This window comes from Lissotriton helveticus, chromosome 7 (genome assembly GCF_964261635.1).
Source record: "Lissotriton helveticus chromosome 7, aLisHel1.1, whole genome shotgun sequence".
Taxonomy (NCBI): Eukaryota; Metazoa; Chordata; class Amphibia; order Caudata; family Salamandridae; genus Lissotriton; species Lissotriton helveticus.
This window is the reverse complement of record NC_136068.1, coordinates 1,360,409,503-1,360,428,648: the sequence shown is the minus strand read 5'-3', so window position 1 is coordinate 1,360,428,648 and position 19,146 is coordinate 1,360,409,503. Positions and strand designations below refer to the sequence as shown.

The following is a 19,146-nucleotide window of genomic DNA, read 5'->3' as shown; positions in this document are numbered from 1 at the left end:
TTGTAAAGGTCTTTGTTGCTATGTAGCCAGTCTTTTCTCCATTGCCTCTCGGCCTTTTTGCACTCTTTGCGTAGGTCCCTAAGGTCAGCATTGTACCAGGGGGCTTGGCCCTTTATCCTGATTTTAATCTCCCGATTTTTTATGGGGATGAGTTTGTCGAGGGTGGACGATATCCAGTCTCTGACTTGGGAGTCAGCGATGGCGGGGTCCTCAGAAAGACTGGGGGTCGAAGCGTCTAGGGCTGTGGACCAATCATCCACCGAGAGTCTAGCCCACGCTCTGTCTCTGGTGAAGGAGGGGGATTTTTGGGGCCTTTTAAAAGTTCCAGGGAGATGGGTCGTGACCAAAAAGTGGTCAGTCCACGGGAGGGGTTGGGACTTGATGTAAAGAAGGGAAGGAATATTGGAGAACACCGGGTCGAGAAGGTGCCCTTTCGAGTGAGTAGGATCAGAGTTGGCGAGAAGCAGACCCAAGGCCGCTAGGTCGTCGATAAGGTCAGTTGCCCCAGTATCGAGGGGATCCTCGAGGTGGATGTTTAAGTCACCAGTTATGATAAAGTTAGATGAAAGGTGGGCAGTGGAGGTGACGGTTTCCAGCAGAGCAGCCGTGAAGGGGCCCGGGTAACCGGGCGGCCGATATACCAGGAGGCCTGACAGGGAGTTGGTCGAAGACAGCTGAATCGTGAAGAGACAGCTCTCTGAGTCTTGGATCGTGCAGTCTTTCGTTCGACAAGTAAAGTGGTCCCTGTAAATAATGGCCAGTCCACCTCCTCTACCTAGGGGGCGAGGTTGAGACATGATGAGGAAACCCGGGGGAAGGGCCATAACAATGTCAGCGTTGGAGTGCTCCGTGATCCAGGTTTCTGTGAGTAATATTATGTCCAGGTTAAGGTCGACGATAAGATGGTTGATAAGCAGGGCGTGTTTAGGGAGCGATCTGCAATTAAGAGTTGAGATTTTGAGGACAGGGGGAAGGGCCGGGGGTTTTGGAAGTGAGAGATTGCTTGGTTTGCATTTATCGCAGCGAGGGAAGGGGACAGTAGGATCGAGTAGTGCCAGACAGGCGCTGTTTTTAGTGGGTCTAAGGCTGAGAAGCTCTCTACGAGAGTAGCTTACCTTGGAGGCGACTGGGACAGGCATAGTGTCTGGCCCAAGGCCCGGTCGTGCGCGGACGGGCGCAGACGGGCTTGCCTTAGGCGCGCCTTCGGCGCGCAAACGGCGCTCCCGCTGCGCTCGTCCGCTGCGCGTCCTGTAGTTGCACATTTTATGGGAGGGGGAGGGGGCGTGGCCTCAATGTGGGCGTGGCCTCCCTTCCTCGCCGGGAATGGCGGTGCAAAGTCGCTTTTACTCGTGCGTTTTGCGTTGGTGCAGCGAAGGAGTCGCTGTTCAAGAGCGTCTCTACCCGCTGAAGAAGCTGGCAGCCGGGTGAGTGAAGAGTTTTAAAAATACAGGGAAATCAAGTGACACACAAGTGAATAATAACAAGTTTTTAAAAATAGAGCGTCTCCCGGCTTTCCGCCTCAGGAGTATAGCAGTTTCTGACTAGGAGCGCTGATGGCGGCGCTTAAGTACTGTGGCGGGTGGGCGTGGCCTCAATGTGGGCGTGGCCTCCCTTCCTCGCCGGGAATGGCGGTGCAAAGTCGCTTTTACTCGTGCGTTTTGCGTTGGTGCAGCGAAGGAGTCGCTGTTCAAGAGCGTCTCTACCCGCTGAAGAAGCTGGCAGCCGGGTGAGTGAAGAGTTTTAAAAATACAGGGAAATCAAGTGACACACAAGTGAATAATAACAAGTTTTTAAAAATAGAGCGTCTCCCGGCTTTCCGCCTCAGGAGTATAGCAGTTTCTGACTAGGAGCGCTGATGGCGGCGCTTAAGTACTGTGGCGGGTGGGCGTGGCCTCAATGTGGGCGTGGCCTCCCTTCCTCGCCGGGAATGGCGGTGCAAAGTCGCTTTTACTCGTGCGTTTTGCGTTGGTGCAGCGAAGGAGTCGCTGTTCAAGAGCGTCTCTACCCGCTGAAGAAGCTGGCAGCCGGGTGAGTGAAGAGTTTTAAAAATACAGGGAAATCAAGTGACACACAAGTGAATAATAACAAGTTTTTAAAAATAGAGCGTCTCCCGGCTTTCCGCCTCAGGAGTATAGCAGTTTCTGACTAGGAGCGCTGATGGCGGCGCTTAAGTACTGTGGCGGGTGGGCGTGGCCTCAATGTGGGCGTGGCCTCCCTTCCTCGCCGGGAATGGCGGTGCAAAGTCGCTTTTACTCGTGCGTTTTGCGTTGGTGCAGCGAAGGAGTCGCTGTTCAAGAGCGTCTCTACCCGCTGAAGAAGCTGGCAGCCGGGTGAGTGAAGAGTTTTAAAAATACAGGGAAATCAAGTGACACACAAGTGAATAATAACAAGTTTTTAAAAATAGAGCGTCTCCCGGCTTTCCGCCTCAGGAGTATAGCAGTTTCTGACTAGGAGCGCTGATGGCGGCGCTTAAGTACTGTGGCGGGTGGGCGTGGCCTCAATGTGGGCGTGGCCTCCCTTCCTCGCCGGGAATGGCGGTGCAAAGTCGCTTTTACTCGTGCGTTTTGCGTTGGTGCAGCGAAGGAGTCGCTGTTCAAGAGCGTCTCTACCCGCTGAAGAAGCTGGCAGCCGGGTGAGTGAAGAGTTTTAAAAATACAGGGAAATCAAGTGACACACAAGTGAATAATAACAAGTTTTTAAAAATAGAGCGTCTCCCGGCTTTCCGCCTCAGGAGTATAGCAGTTTCTGACTAGGAGCGCTGATGGCGGCGCTTAAGTACTGTGGCGGGTGGGCGTGGCCTCAATGTATCCGCTTTACATATATTTTAAAAATTCAACCACCTTGTCGCCAAATATAAATTTATGAGTTTTGAAAATACACACATTTTTCTCTTGAATACATGTCTTTGAGAATTAGCATATATGTTAATTATACTAAGCAAAAGCTTCTAATGGAGTAGGCTGAATTGCAAGCTGGAGAGCTACTTACAGGTAGCTGGAGAGCTACCAATAATAGCTCATGAGCTACTTACTACAAGAATGGAAAAAAATGTATAAAGAATAGATTTCTTTCTATTTTTCCCATCATCCTTGTATGTTTAAACTACGACTTTAGGTTCCAGCAAATCAAAACCAATTGTACCTTTTTAGGACTAGAAAGAATCATGCATTTCTCTTGTGTGCATTTGTTATGTTATGTTAATAGATTTTTAAAGCGTGCCATTACCACAAGGTGTCCTGGTGCTGACTGAATGATACTAGTGAAGGAATTGCTCTGAGGTGAGAGACTGTTCCAAAGTTTGATTTTATTGAGGACCATACCTCTACCACCCCATTGCATCTTCTTAAATTTAGGGACAACTAATAGGTTGGCCGATCTGAGTTCTCTGTTGGGTTTATATCTCATAAAAGCTGAGCTAAGAAAATCTGGTCCTAAATTATGCATTCTTTTGTGGGCTAAGCAGAGGGCTTTACATTTAGACCAACCGCGCATGGGAAGCCAATGAAGCTTGCGAAGTCCCTGCGTGATGGGTGGAATTTTGGAAGTTTACGAATCATTTAAACTAACGGCTGTTTCTATAACTGTTCTTAAATATACCTGCCTGACTGCAAATACCCATACTGTTCTATGAAAATTATGTGTGATAATTATTGTTAAATTAATTTTTTTATTGCAAGAATAAAGCTAGTACCGTTAGGTAGCTGTAGGTTTCCTTTTTTGTTTTCTCTTTATTTTTGTGACATATGTTTACAATACAAAAATAAAAAATAATGTAACCATAGTGCCAGCTTGCCAAGGCTGTCCCTGTTGGCTTTGCCAATGCTTGTTTAATTTCCCATGCTGTCAGTATGCTGAGCTGTTAGTCTTGCGGTCATGATTAAGAACATGGAGAGATACTCAAATTAGGCCTTTTCTGTATGTATCCGTATCTAAAATTAATCAGTAAAAACATAAAACGTTGAACTATTACTTTTTGTATAAGGTTTCAAACTAAACTGCTAAACCTAGGCTTTGTATATTCATGATTTAGATGAGCCAGTGGGTTTGCTGAAAGCATACCGGGAGGGCCCACCAGTATTATATTTATGTGTTAACATATACAAAGTTATATATCACACATAAATTCAACCAAAATGTAAACAGACCGTGCTTTAATATATGATGGATTTAAAGAATAAACTGTCTTAAAATAAACTTGCTCTAGTCATTTTGCACTGCTTTAAAACTTCACCAGTCCGTGTACTGTTGGAAAGTTTATAAGCTTTTCAGTCTCCTTTGGAGCAGTGCTTAATTTGAGCCAGTGTTTTCCAGTGCTCAGCATCAGCACTTAATTGTCAACACAGGCACTTATGACAGCTGCCACACGGTAGCACTGTTTATGTAATTTAGAGTTAAAAAAGAACTAATACATGTCACCCACACCATTCTTATACCTCTGGGGGCCTCAAACAATCCGAATTGTCACACTTATAGCAGTGTGATGGTTAGTAGTTGTGTAGGTATCACCATTGGCAGTGCTGGCAGTGACAATGGGTGTTGCAAGCCAGTGTGGCCCCTTGCCAAAGAACCTGGCACTTCTTTTTTTCAAATTAAGTCCTGCTTTAGAGAAACACAAAAACTAATGTAGCAAAAAAGACTTCAGGCCTTATTAAGAGTTTAGCAGGCAGAGTACTCTATCATAATTCAGCCTTATTTACAGTGCCCTAAACTATAATGCACTTGTGATATGGCAGAGAGGACACCCATCTTATATTTGTTCATGGAGTACCTTGTTCCCCAAACTCTAAATAAGCCCTTTAAATTTGATAAAAGTTGATCGAGGATGGGGGGAAACTGGTTTGTAATTTGTGATCCTGTGTATCTCACAAGCCGTTAGAAAAGGAATATGACTAAAACATCTTAAATATAGTTGCCTGGGAAAAGGAACACAACAGGGGAATACTAAAATAGGTTGTTAACATTTTTGAAATATAAGTCTTTTTGGTGCATACAATTTAATGAAAAGGTAAAGATTATTGTTCATGCCATAGGTGGCATATCATGCTAAATCTATTAAGTCATACAACTCCCTCATGATTCCATATATGCTGGCTAGATTGTTGGAAGCAGGGATGTTATGTAAATCTATGAGTGCTTGTTAATACACATATCTAGAAATGTATTATATATACATTAAAGGAATCAACAAGTAATATAGTAATCAACAATCTGACACATTCAGAGGACCCATTAAACATATTACTAGTTTCACTGATTTACCATGATGGCTGAAATGTAATTACTACACTTTTCTGTGGCAGGTATTAGAATATTGAGTCGGCAAACGTGAAACAACGACCCTACGTCACTAGAGTTATGATGGTTAAGTACAAGTTAACTCTTTCAATGGAGAACATTTCAGCAGCAGTCATGGATGAATTGCAGAAGTACGTAGAGTTTATTTATTACATGTATGGACAATGTAATTTATGTGGGTTATTAGTGATTTAAGAGGGCAGGTACTACCAGGTGCTGTATATCTGGACTTCTTTAAATTATCAGCACTTCTTAGCACTGGTGCAGCTCTTTTAATGGGAGAGTTCTGCCACTTCTTGCTAACAAAGAACCATAGTTCCATTTCTAGCACTGTGGCTTGTCATGGGAATACTGTAATCTCAATCATCTCTAGGCTTGGCTCACAGGCCAGCAGGTTCATCAGTTGCTGGCCACAGAAGTCAGAGGCCTGTGTGCTGGACTTTCATGAGGAGAACAGAGGGCTACGGGATATGCTTTGGTGGGTGGTGCATGAGTGTAGGGGCTTTGACCCTAAAATGACTCCCCCCTCCACAATACATGCATCTGTATGCAGGAGTGTAGGGCAGGTCGGTTTTGAAGTCAGATGCTCATGTACATTGATATTTTGGAACTTGACGGTGTTGTTGAAGATCTTGTATGGCTTGTGTATTTTATGATACTTAGGGGTCTATTACGATAGCGGGCAGACTTCGCATCATGAAATGGGACCGTCCGCCATGTGTGCGGCGGTCCCGCATACACAACTAGGATGCGCCCGCCACAATGGCAGGCGCATCCCACATTTTTTACATTGCGGCAGGCAGTGCTGTCAGCAGCACCCGCCGCAATGCATAAAAGGCATTTGTGCATTTGCATGCACAACGTGACAGGCACCTTGCCTGTCACGTTGTGCATGCAAATGCAGGGGGGTACCATAGGTAACCCTCATGTGCCCCCTCCATGTGTTTCTCCCCAGACCTCCAACATCCTGGGGGCCCGCAATAGGCCCCCAACTGCTAAAACTGTATGCCGCCGCCACAGAAAGGCTGCTTCCCGCATGCATTGTAATATGGATGACGGTGTCTAGCAGACACCACCATTATATTCAACCCTTTTCTGCCCGGTCGACTCGTCGACCGGGCGGAAAAGAGGCGGATGGTCTTCCCATCTGCCGCTGTACTCCCTGCCATCATAATATGGCGTGGGGAAATGGGAGGCGGGTGGGAGATAATGTCAGGTGGATGGTCACCGCCATGTGGGCGGTGGCGATCCGCCCGACATTATAATAGACCCCATAAAGTTGAAGGTAGCCACCACTGGAGCCAGTGAAGGCTTTTCAGCACGATCTAGTATCTGCTAGCCACATGTGCTCTATCAATAATCAGTATTTTGTCTTGTAACATAAGATATATCAATTAGTACACATCTTAACTAAAAAATGCAGAAGTCCCATCATAGTCCCCTTTAAGCTTGAAACAATAGATTGTTGCTGTCCACTCAAAGTGTCACTTTTATGTTTTATTTGTTTATTTTTGTTGCTGTATTATTTTCAAATGGAATCCTCGCTGTACACGGTAAAGAATATTTATGGAAAAAAACTGATAAAGTATTTTTGGGGAGGGTTTTTTAACACCTTGTATACACAGGATCCCTCTTTTATACAGGCTCCCAATCATGTCTCGGTTTGAATTTAGAAATCCATCAAGTTGGCATGCTGGCCCATTAAGAGCATTGGGCTGTCCCAGTTACACAGTGTCGTCACTAAGAACGAGTTATATTTCACTTATTGAGGAAGATGCCTACCTGCTGGTTCCTCAGCACTGCTGGCTGCCGTAGTGGGCGGAGCAACTGGAATCTCTGCAAAGGGTAACAGGGCAAGAGAAAAGAAAAATCAAGACATTTGTTATTTTCAGAGGCATGAGCGATCAGGACAGGCACATTTTTCAAAACAGTTTTATCTTTGCTCTTCTGGACATTCTTATTACTCCAGTCCAGTGAGCAGTGTACCCAAACACATGGCACTGACTGTGGGTCGTGAACATAAGGACCCACAGTCATTATGTTCACGTTGCGTCCATTATTGAACTCACAATGGCCTTCATGAACAAAAAATCACGCCATCTAAGCTGCCCATCTTGCAGCAGGTTCACAAAGTGATAACGGATGCGATAAAGATAAAATGACATAAGAAAAACCATGGTAACAGAGTGACTGGACAATATCAGGTGTTTATGCACTTCCAGATACACAAGCAAACCTGTGCAAGGTGCAGTTTTGTGAATATTTACGGAAAGATAGCAGGATAAGTGTCATATCACCCCTCAGTCACTTCTGCCACTGTGCAGTTCTACACACTGCATACATCTAAGATGCCCGGCACACATATACAACGCATACAAACGTCTTAAGTAACATATGTATTATTGCACCAAATTAAAATATTAAGGCTTTCAAACGTCTAACAAAACATTTTCAGATCAGATACATGTGACATTTGAAGGTATGCCCCGGTAAGTATGGTTACAATTGTCCATTGTTCCTCCTCTGTATCGTGTGTGCAGCAGAGTGGGCTATCAAGTTCCATTCAGTGGACCTAAACGGCTCTTGAATATTCATGAGCAGGCCAGTAGGTGTTCACTGTGCTCCCAGCACCCCCACATTTTGTAGGTGTCTTTTGTGAATAAGGGCTAAACACAATATGCATGTTTTTATGGTAGGAACACAGTTGTGCATTCCTGCATTACCTTTTGTGAATCTGCTCACTAGTCTACTGTGACGGTTGAGACCCTACTTGCTTCCGGAATTCGTCCCTAATTTCTTACTGTAATGGTTTTTCAAGGCATAGCAAAAGGGATATAGTTCTAATTTTTTTTCTCGAAATCTGAGTCTCACCTTTGTACAACAAGTTTTTATTTAAGGAAATTTCAATTGACTCGGTTTCCATTTAAAAATAATAATAGTCACTATCACTCAATTTAATGGTGCTCAGTTTACTGACCTTGGATGGATGGAAGGCTGAGTTGGCTTTGCTGAAATAGCATATTTCAGAGGCAAGCATTAAATCACTGAGTCATCCTGGAACTGATGTCTAATGTTGTTGATGACTAATTGTAGCAATTGGTCTCAGATGATCTTTCTAAGAATCAGAATTTCCCTTATTTATCTAGATGGTCGTCTGTAAATGTCAACAATTCCACATGGTGCCTCTGATGCCAGCACAAACCATTTCAAAGCTGTTACCTAGAATTTCCAGGTTTGGCTCCCTGCTTCTCTTGAAATCCTAGCCAGTTCTGACAGGTGTTGAAAATTTAAACACATGCTGACATTTACACCTTTCCCTTTTGGTGGAGAAGATGCTTCAGATCCCATTACCATCATAGATTATCACATCTTTCTCAGTCCCGCTGCTTTGATGAGACATCGTGTTTCAGGAGAAGCCAACACACAATTTTACCTCTGTCAAAACTAGTTCAATGGTAACTTTAGGCTCACTTAAAGTACAGAAAGCAGACATAAATTTGTATCTCAAGGAGAACTATCGGCAATACCTTTGTAAATTCAAAAAAAGCATTTTTCAAGGACGACAAAAAAACATCTGTCCCTGAAGCCCCCACAATCCTGTACTCCATTCACGCCAAACAGTGTAGGACTGCAAACAAATCTTGCCCTGTAGAGGATATGCTAATATCTCAATCTTGGCTCTCTTCCTACGTATTTGCTCCTACTGGAGCTTGTAAAAGCTTCTCTCCACTTTCTTTTTCTTTATCCTCCTTCCAGCCATGCAAAAATCATCCACTAGCAAGCAGTTCTTGTCTACTCCTCATCCATCTCCCAGTTTTAGGTCTGGCTTAACAGCTAAACTGCAGCCTTACCTTATGTGATCAATAGAAAAGGAGCTTTAGAAAGCACAATTAAGAGAGGGCCTGTCTAAGGATATCAGATACTCACCTTTTTGGTTCTCTTGTCTCAAGACCATCAGTATCCACACTGTATGAAATTATTAGCCCTTCTGATACTGAGGGGCAACAATCACAGGTGGAACTGATGTGGGAGAAGATCTCAATGTTAACTGTTCTGTTAATCTGTGGAATCAAATTTGACTCAAGATTCGAAAATCTTCAAAAGAGGCTTCTTATAACTCCTCATATTTTGTCTAAGATAACCCTCAACATCCCTACCACACGTTGGTCATGTGATGAATGTAACGCAGACTACAAACACTGGGGGCCTTATTTACATGGAATTAACGCAGCATGGTGCTGCAAGCCACCATGCTCATATCTACAATGCGTCATATCTACAATAGTATGACAGAACCCTTTGCTTTCCTCTGTGCTGGTGCACAATTTGCTGCCATGCGCCAACGCAGGTGCCCTTGCACTATGGTGCAAGGGTGCCTCCATTGAGGGAAATTATTCTTCCTGCACATAAACAATAAGAATTAATTTTGTTTTTCAACGTGTGTGTGGTGTTTAATGCAGTACACATACAAGTTGAAGAACACAATTTTTAAGGATTGTTTATGTGCAGGAAGGGACACCTTCCTGCAAATAAACAATCACAAGAGGGGATTTCCTTGTTCTATGTGTGCTGCAGAATGCAGCATGCATAGAAAGAGGAAAAATACAAGGGGAAATGAAAGCATTTCTCTTTATTGCGCTTCCCTACTCCTCCCTTGGGGAGTCATATCATTTTGACGCATTTCCAGGTTTATGATTTCTCGTAAATCTGGAAATGTGGCAGGAGCCATGAGTGTTGCGTGGGAACACCGACAGCAACACCAATGGCATGCTCCTTTCACGCGAAGTGTTGCATGTAAAGGGGCCATATTTACAAAGCCATGGAAAGCCACAAAGGTTGGCATTATGTGTCCTTGTAAATATGGGGCAGTAGGTTCCACCACCAGTGCATCACAAAAAATGATGCACCAATGGCGCAAGGAGCTTGGAAATAAGCCCCTTAATATTTAGTTGTCATTGCACGCACCAGTTTTGGATTAAGGTTTGGGAACAGAGAAAGTCTATATTATAGTCAAATGTTCCTTTTTCCTACCCCAGCAGCTTATCAGAAGACTAGAGTGATTATATGTGAAATGTTAAAATAATTGACCTTTTGTTAGCAGTTGCATTACAGCAAATTAAAAAAAAAACCTGGAAGAACTCAAAAACATTGTGTTGCAAGCTTGGTGGTATGGAATATGTTATAACCATAGACTTGATATGGCTTATATTGCACTTCTCTCACTTGCTATGAAAAGGGAAGCTCCGTGGTCTCCTGTTACAATTCATCTAAATACAACTGCTATTTCGTATGCTTTACAACAACCTTTGATTGAAGAGGTGCCTAAACCCCCTTGAAAATCATTATTAATTCTATGTTACGTACAATTTATAATTCATTACCACATTAATCTATAAATCGTATGTATATATTTATAGACATACTTTATAATTTTAGTATTCTCAATGATTGTTGTTTTCTATAGAATCCTCTATGTTTATTATTACATATTCTTCACTTCTCGTTTGTCTTTACATTTCTAACTTTCAATTAATTCCCCACTATTCAGTCCCTTTTCTCTTTCTTTGTTTTCTTTAATGTGTGAGGTATGTTAATGGACTTGAAGAAAAGCATACAAAGTAATTTTAATGATCAAAAAAAGCAGAATGATGTGTTGCTTTTATCACTGGTCCAAACCATTGTCAAAGACAGGCTAATTCTTGGTGTTGTCCTTGATATTGTTTTGTAATGCATCATGTCCCACTGTTAACTCTTTAGTTATCTTAAGCCCCACCATTTTGAATCAAGTTCCATCATCAAGTGTCCGGCTTTTTTTCTTCTCTTCTTTTCTTTACTTTTTACTTTCTCTTTCTAAAATCCTTATGGATCATACATGGATGTTTGTAAATGCTGCTGTCATTACTGTTTTGTATCATTCAAAGGTCTCGATGTGTTATTCTGGATATGATATTCTATTTCACACTATCTTCTATGTGAAAGCATTATTCTGTAGTTCATTGCAGAATGTTTAATATCTTATATTTCAAATAACTATGATCAATAAGGTCTTTCTAAAACTTAAAAGGAGAGGAGTTTGGCTCTGTCAAAATGTTGAGTTTCTTTTGTAAAGTTTTTGAGTGGGTAGATATTTACTTGCATAGAAAACAAGTGCTTTTATTTCTCTTTTTGCCTTGTGATAAAGCTTTTGCTCATTACACAGCTCTGAGTTGGTTATTCTAACAAACCATTTATCAGGGCTATAGGTCTAATCTGTATATTATTAAACGTTTTGACAAAGGAAGTAGACAAATTCATTGTGAATAGAATATGTTTAAAGCCAATAGGCTTTTAAGGGTGGATTGTCCATACACTGTGTCAAAGGATGTAGACCATTTTTTTGTTATAGGGAACCTCACAGAATACCCATGTAGGCAATGGGTTTGGTGTTGAATAACCATGTAAATAACACTCAGGATACAAAGTTTCCACTTTGAGATTTGATTTGATTGTAGAAAGATACCCGATGTTCAGATGCGGTTTTGAAAGATCATTTTTGTACTAAGATAATAAAATAAGTGTCAAATCAATTGCAGTTTAATTCAACTTGAATAATCTGAAGGGAGTGCATTCCTTTTTGGTCATGTATGATGTCTTATTAATGCCTAAACTTAGCACTGACTGAAGAGACACTTTCATGTACAAGCAGATGTATGGGCACTGCCAATGCTTGTTTAGGTCTGCCACGATAACTCAGCAGCCTGCTTGATATATTGTTACTAATTCTTTAGATAATACATGCTGTGGGCTTTGGCTCATCTCGAGGAATGTTACTCTTGCACCGTCTGCTTTTGACTCTTTGATAAATCATTCCATCTCCTATGGACTGCTTGTAGTGTACTGCATGAAGCACTATTTTACATCTCAAAAATATACTCAACCATCACTCCCCCAATTCTTTATTTCATACTTGCATTGTGTCCAAAAAGCAATCTTTTTTTGTAATTGTTCTAGATTGCAGTAGGCGTTCTATAGTGCTTGTCATAACTTTAGTGTAACCCATTAACACTGCCATCTTTTCTACCACGTCTACCACCACCTTAGACAACAATGGCCTAAAATGCAATAAATAAATAAGTTAAAAAAGAGGGTGCGAACCGGGTACCCGTACAAAAAAGTGACAGCCGCTCACCAAAACACCCTTGAAAGACATTTTATAATTCAGCAGGTTGACAAATAGTTTTGAGTTATCAATTAAACACAGGAAACCCGCGTACTGTTTACATGTCACATTTCAGACGTCTTTTATCTGCTAAAAACCAAACGCGTCTTGTTACATTTGCACTGAAATAAGTGGGCAGGAACTTTAGTCCGATCTGGGTGAGTAGTCTCTGCTCCTCTAAGAAAATTGTTTGTGCAAACTGCAACAGCATCCCTTCTGCCCGATTTGTCAAACCTGATGCTAATATAAGGACAAGGGCAGCTAATTCGGGTGCCAGGACACGTGAACATTTCCAGAGCAGGAGCAGGCTACTGTGAGCAACAGATCCCAAAATATATTATTTGTCTTTACACTTTCTGCCAAGAATTAAATCTAAGAGTCTAAATCCATCATTTTGAAACAGATTAATAACATCTGTCTGCTCTTGCCTCAGCTTTTATTTGTTGAACTGACCATTAAAACAATTCAGATCTGTGAATCACTATTCAGGTGTTCTCATGCCAAATCAGATGGTCAAACCTGCAGTTTTTTGATGGGACAGTTTAATCTTTGGTTATACAATTTTGATAATGGATGGGTTAGGAGCTTCTGAACATGTGATGTAGATGAAGATGCTAGTTCTACTGATGTATTTAGCCCGAGATGTATGTCCTCAACCAGAAACCTGAATATGGGCAATATAGCCTCCCCAAAAACATGCCAAACTCACCCCCATTGCCAAATGATGGAGAAATAATATATGGTCATTTGTTATTGGTAGCGCAGAAACTCCTCTTTCATACCGAGTCAATATTTAATACAATTTACAATTTACCAGTACAACATTTTCCAAACATATAATGTATCTAACTAATTGACTGCCAAATTTCATGTGGATTAGCATTTTAGGACTAGAGAGATGGAAATGTGCCCCATTCAGTTTTAACTCTCATAGAATATTGAATTATTTCACTAAATTTGATAGAAAATCGGGAATTAATCAGTACAGGCACCTTTAAAAAAAGCTTCCCTGAATTTGAGAAAAACAGCAAAAATATGGAACCTGTGCCATCAATCACATTTTATTAGGAATTCTTCTCAAACAAATGATTGCATTGTTAGACTACCTTGGCAGTGGTTTCTGAGAAAAGTCTAAATGAATGTACACCAAATTAAAGCGAGACTGTGGTTTCTTTGTGAAATGTTGTTTTTCAAATACCAGAGCAAATTGGTCCTGTAATTTTACAGAAAGTAATAATTGTCTCGTCCGGTTATAAAGCTATGTTTTCCCCACAAATATTTGGTAACGAACTGTGCTTAATTAAAAAAAATATATATGTATGGGTGCCAGTGTCGTCCTCAGGAGTCCACTGCAGCTTGCGCCACCCATTGCCCATACCAGCATTGCCAGTGACAGTACCAACCCAACAACTAACCATCTCACACCTACAAGTGTGATGATTCAGACTATTCCAGGCCCCCAAAGCTATAAGAATGGCTTGCTCGGCAAGGTACGAGTTATTTTTAATGCATATTGAATCAATAAACAACTGTTGATGGGCTCATCTGTAAATCAGACAGCTCCACCATGTGGCAAACTGTCATAAGTGCTGGTGTTGAAATTTAAGTGCTGGGGCCGAGCACCAGAAACCACTTGCTCAAATTAAGCACTGGTACAGAGGTTGTGGGTGCCTATATACAAGTTTTCAAATTATGCTAATTGGAGAGCAGGAGTATGTGCTCTGTACCTGAATGACGGTAAGGTGCTTGGTCTGGTCATGTGTTGTAGAAGCGGGAAAATGGATGTCAAAAGCTGAGAGGTCGCCACGGTAACCGGGCACCACCATTTCTTTCCTTGCATGAGAGAAGGCTGGAGGCACCTCTTGTACAGCAGCAGCAGGTTCTCCATGCGACACAACTGAGAAGTATGGTCAGGAAGATTTAGATTCTCCTGTTCTTTGTCCGTAGCAGGTAGATGCTGCTCTGCCGGGGTATGGGAAGGGACGAGAGTGTGGCAAGCCAGTATATGCAGGACATTGTGCATTCTAGGCAATAGACGTTTTCCTAGGTCACTGTGCATTATGTCCTACACTTTACTGAAGTATTTCTCAAATTGAGCAATGGGAATCTTAATGTAGCATTGTGCAATCGTGCTTATATGATGTGATGTGCAAATACAAAACCGGTGCATGGTACAAACCATGCAATTGGGGCCAGATGTACGACCATCCCATTTTCTGAGTCGCAAATTGCGATGTTCTGCGACTTTCAATTTGCAACTCTCAAAATGGAATGTCCAACAGTGTCTCAGACACTGTTTGCGGTTCCTAATGGGGTCGCAAATGACCTGCCTCATCAATATTCATGAGGTAGGTCACAATTTGCGAGCCATAGGGAATGGCCAGCATTCGCAGGGATGGTGGCCTGCTGGGGTCAGCAGGTCACCGTGTCTCTGACTGCTTTTTCAATAAAGCAGTTTTTTTTTAAAATGCAGTCCATTTTCCTAAAAGGAAAACAAAATGCATTTCGAAAAGAAAAATTAAACGTTTCTGTTTCATTTTTTAGGAGTAGGCAGTGGTCCGTGGGATCCCAACCTGCTCTTAAAAAATATTTTTGCATCCATTCACAAAGAGGAAGGGGTCCCCAGGGGACCCCTTCCCATTTGCAAGTGGCTTACCACCTATTTGAAGTAGGTGGTAAACTGCATGTGTTATGCGACCGCAAATGCGGTTGCAAAATAATGGTACATACCATTCAGACTCGGTTTTAGGAAGGGATGCCTTTGGCACGCCCCTACCTAATAGCGACTGGCAAACACTATTTTGCGAGTTACCGACTGGCAAAATAGCGTTTGTACATACCACCACCATTTTTTGCAGTTGCAAATGGGCCGATTTCTCATTTGCGACCGCAAAAACAGTCATACATCTGGCCCTAAGTGTTTAACCTGGAGCAGTACAAAGAAGACTCTGACATCTCCATCTGCCACTACTAGAGAATCCTCTTAGGATAAACTCACCTACGAATCTGACACAGCCTCTTCTTAAACCAGAAGCTTAACTTGTTGGGTAAAAACATGTTCTGAAACCTCATTTACTCCCAAATGATGCCATATTATTACCCCTAATGGTGTCCATCGTCAATATCAAGAACTTGTAAACAATGTGATCCGACGTGGTTGGCAAGCACTATGTTTGGTGCTAAAGTGAGCTCAAAAAAACAACTGCGTGTGCTTTAGTGAGTCACCCTTCGATTAGGGCAATGCGAGTTATACCGGTGTATTTTGCTAGCTGTGACGTGTCATTATACAAACCCGGAAGTGTGTGGTTTACAGAGGTTGGGTGTGAACGGATCATGTGTGCTTCATGAGGGCTTAGTGCTATCTGCACACTTGTGCTTTACTGGGGTCTTGTGGACTCTGGGTAGCGTGTATTGCTTTACTAGAGTGTTGCGCAGAGGAAAAATGTATCCCTTACTGGGCAACGGGGGTTGTGCACACTGGACAACCCCTGCTTTTTTGGTCATTGTGCAAACGGAGATATGTGCCCCTCCTTGGGGTGTTTGTGGTTTACTGTCAGCAATACAGTGCTTAGTCAAATCATCAAAGCAAACCTGGGTCGAATAGAAACCCTGCCTCTTTGCCACCTTTTCGTATAATCCGAGATATCGTGTTACGAAATAGCTCTCCATGTTTTGGTGTCACAGTGGAATTGATTTTCACTTTAAGGCCCAGGTGTCACCCACAACGTAGCTGCAGAATGCTGGGGCGATGCTCACGCTGAAGGCCTAGAGACCTCCCAGGTATGCCCTTCCTGCCAAAGTTATTCCTTTGCATTAGTGATTGCCAAGGCTTCCACGCCTCTCCTCCTACACAGAATATCTCATCCTGGGATGATCTCCTGCTTTCTGCCAACTGAGGTGTCTATATATTTAAAGAACTCCAGAGGGCCAAAACATCCTACAGTCACCATGCTGTACAATGACACATTTGTGTGCTCTGCAAACGACATGGCCATTACCTTGTGAAACCAGATTCATGAAGGAGGCAAGGTCATCCCCAATCTCCCTAGAGTTGGTGAATTCTGCACCAGCAAAGAAGCTTAAAGAAGAGGCACCTGGAACAAAGTGTTGAGTGTGATCATGGCCCAGATTGTGGAAAACTCGCAATCGCACACCATGACGAGGCCAGAGCCACTCCACTTTTACCACCTAGGGCTTCAGACTGTTATTTAAAATAGGAACGAAGGCAGTAGTCTGGTATGAAGAACTGGGCAAAATCAGTCCCCGACCTGTAAAATTATGCTCAAATCTGATGGTTTCATACAGAAGCCCTGGAAACCACCACAGCTGGTCCAGATATGAATCAAACACATTCAGTGAACGTCTGGATCATGAATAGTCCCTGAAAGAATGGTACTCTGCCTTGAAAATGGTGGATCTATGTTACATCTGTGCCAACCGGAGGGTCAGGAGCTTACCGGAGTGCCGGTGTGTTTGCAAGGGGAATCTTCTGAGATGCCGCATTCAGCACACTGCTCGGCATCTGTGTCTTCTGGCCCATTCTGAGGTGTCTGTGCTTGGAGGTATATAGGGATGCTGCACCCATAGGGATGTTCTGTGCCCATAGGGATAATGCACCAGCTGTTAGTGGGGTGGATTGGGAATGGCGGTGTATGGATCAGGGAGTACGCTGCTGGTACAAATATATCAAACTTGAGCTTTATCATTTGCGAAGGAGATGCTATGAATTCCAGAATGGGACGTGAATGACCTTCATTATCTACCATTCCAAAGTTGGCGGTCAGGCCATAGAATATTAATGAAAGTTTCCTATCCAGGAGGAAGAAGGACGTTTTCCTGTCCATTTTTAGGTCTCGTCCTATTAATCGCGCAAGCGATAATAGGACGAGAGTATAGAGGCTCAACCAAGCTCTGAAACCATCACGGATTACGTCGAGTGCATGTGCTCATGCACGCGCTTTTTACCATTTGCTCCCCGAGCCGCCTGCCTCCGAGAGCTTCACTTCAAAGGCATCCAGTCCCCCGCCCCCTGCTTCACACTTTTCACGGCCGCCAGGCCGTGTCTCGCATTTCTCCTCCCCCCTAATTATTTACCCCTGCTGTTGCTGCCCACGGCCTCCCCACAGCAATGCCAAGAGCTTGTTTCTCTTTTTTTTTCACAAAAGGGGAGGGAGGATTGAATAAGATTAAGTTAATTTCACGCAATATTGCTCAGGCTGCGAAAGAAGCCGAATGCCTTTTACATAAGCCGAGCGAGGAAAGGCTAGTGGCCCAGCTGAAGGGTAGGAGGCAGCGACTGTTTCTACGTGTGCTCCTGGGCATCCGCCTGTCTGCCACGGCTGGTCCCCCCATCCTGTCTGCCTGCCTGTCTCGATCACGTCCTGTGTGTGCCCCCGCTCTCTGGCACTCCCAGTCCACGTCACCTGCACCCCAACTCTCTGGCACTCCTCCCGCCCACCACCTGCATCCTGTCTGCCCCCCTCTCTGCCACTCCCTCCCCTGATCTCCAGCACCCCAGCTCGGTGGCACTGCCACCCACCGCCAATCTCCCGGTGCCTCTACTCTCCGGTCCTTCCGCCGACTACTCCTGCGCCCCGTGTGCTCTGCGACACCCCCGCCGCTTCGTCTCGTGTGTCCTGTGTGCACCCCATCCCTGCCAGCCTCGATGCCGTTTCCTCCATCCACCCCCAACTCTCTCCCCTCACACACTCCCATCTCCCGTCTGCACCCCTCTCTGTGGCATCTCCCACCCACATCCAATCTCTCGGCGCCCCAAGTATCTGCCACTCTCTCTCACATACCATCTTATGCAACCTGTCTGTACCCACCCCCGGGGCATCTGCGCCCACTTCCGATCTCTCCGTACCCAACTTTTGTATCTTGTCTGTACCCCAATGTTTTGAGACTCTGCCACTCGCTTCGCCCATCCATCACCCCCATCCTGTCTTCGGCCCAACTCTTGGACATTTCTTTCTAACTCCTAATATGTACCCCCCAACTCTCCTCCGACCCCCCTCTGCCCTTAACCCCTCTGTCCCCGCATCCCTAATCACGTCTAACTTCCCTGCACCAGTCCTCCTGCCTGGCACCCCCATACCCGGCACCCCCACCCGCTGCCCGGCCCCACTTCCGCTCTGCCTGTCACTGTACCCCAACCACCCGCAGTCCCCCACTTCCGCTTTGCCCGTTACTGTACCCTAACCACCCGCTGCCCCCACCTCCGCTTTGCCCGTCACCACCCTCTCCCACCCGTCCACCGCTATTCATGCTGTCACACTACTGCTCTACCCCACCGACTCACCCGTATGCTGCCTGCCCCCTCCCCACCACCCTTTTACCTTAATTCTGCCTGCCCCCCCAACTCTACCCTCTGCCCTGCCCACCCCCATACACGACCCTGGCTTCTCCCCACTCTGTCTTTGACACTACTCGTCCACCCTACTGCCCTTCACCCCCAATTTGTCACACTATGCTTCCTTCCACCCCAGTGCACCCACCCTCATTCTGTCACATTACTCTAAACCTCCACTGCCCTCCACCCCTATTGCCAAATACTTCTTCTCTCCACTGCCCTCCACCCCTATTGCTAGATACCTCTTCCCTCCACTGCCCTCCACCCCTATTGCCAGATACCTCTTCCCTCCACTGCCCTT

General features: G+C 44.2%; 1 protein-coding gene and 1 long non-coding RNA gene across 6 annotated transcripts in view; one reads left to right on the top strand and one right to left on the bottom strand.

Moving 5' to 3' along the window:
* Positions 1-19,146, bottom strand: part of NTN1 (netrin 1) — a 513,761-nt gene that overhangs the window by 165,129 nt on the left and 329,486 nt on the right. For both annotated transcript variants that reach the window (XM_078654679.1, XM_078654680.1), the window contains one exon: positions 7,078-7,131. In XM_078654679.1, the coding sequence (XP_078510805.1) occupies positions 7,078-7,131 (54 nt within the window). The remainder of the gene's footprint in view (positions 1-7,077; positions 7,132-19,146) is intronic.
* Positions 1-19,146, top strand: part of LOC144770283 (uncharacterized) — a 335,474-nt gene that overhangs the window by 143,516 nt on the left and 172,812 nt on the right. For all 4 annotated transcript variants that reach the window (XR_013598857.1, XR_013598858.1, XR_013598855.1 and 1 more), the window contains exon 2: positions 5,301-5,426. This is a non-coding gene — a long non-coding RNA (uncharacterized LOC144770283). The remainder of the gene's footprint in view (positions 1-5,300; positions 5,427-19,146) is intronic.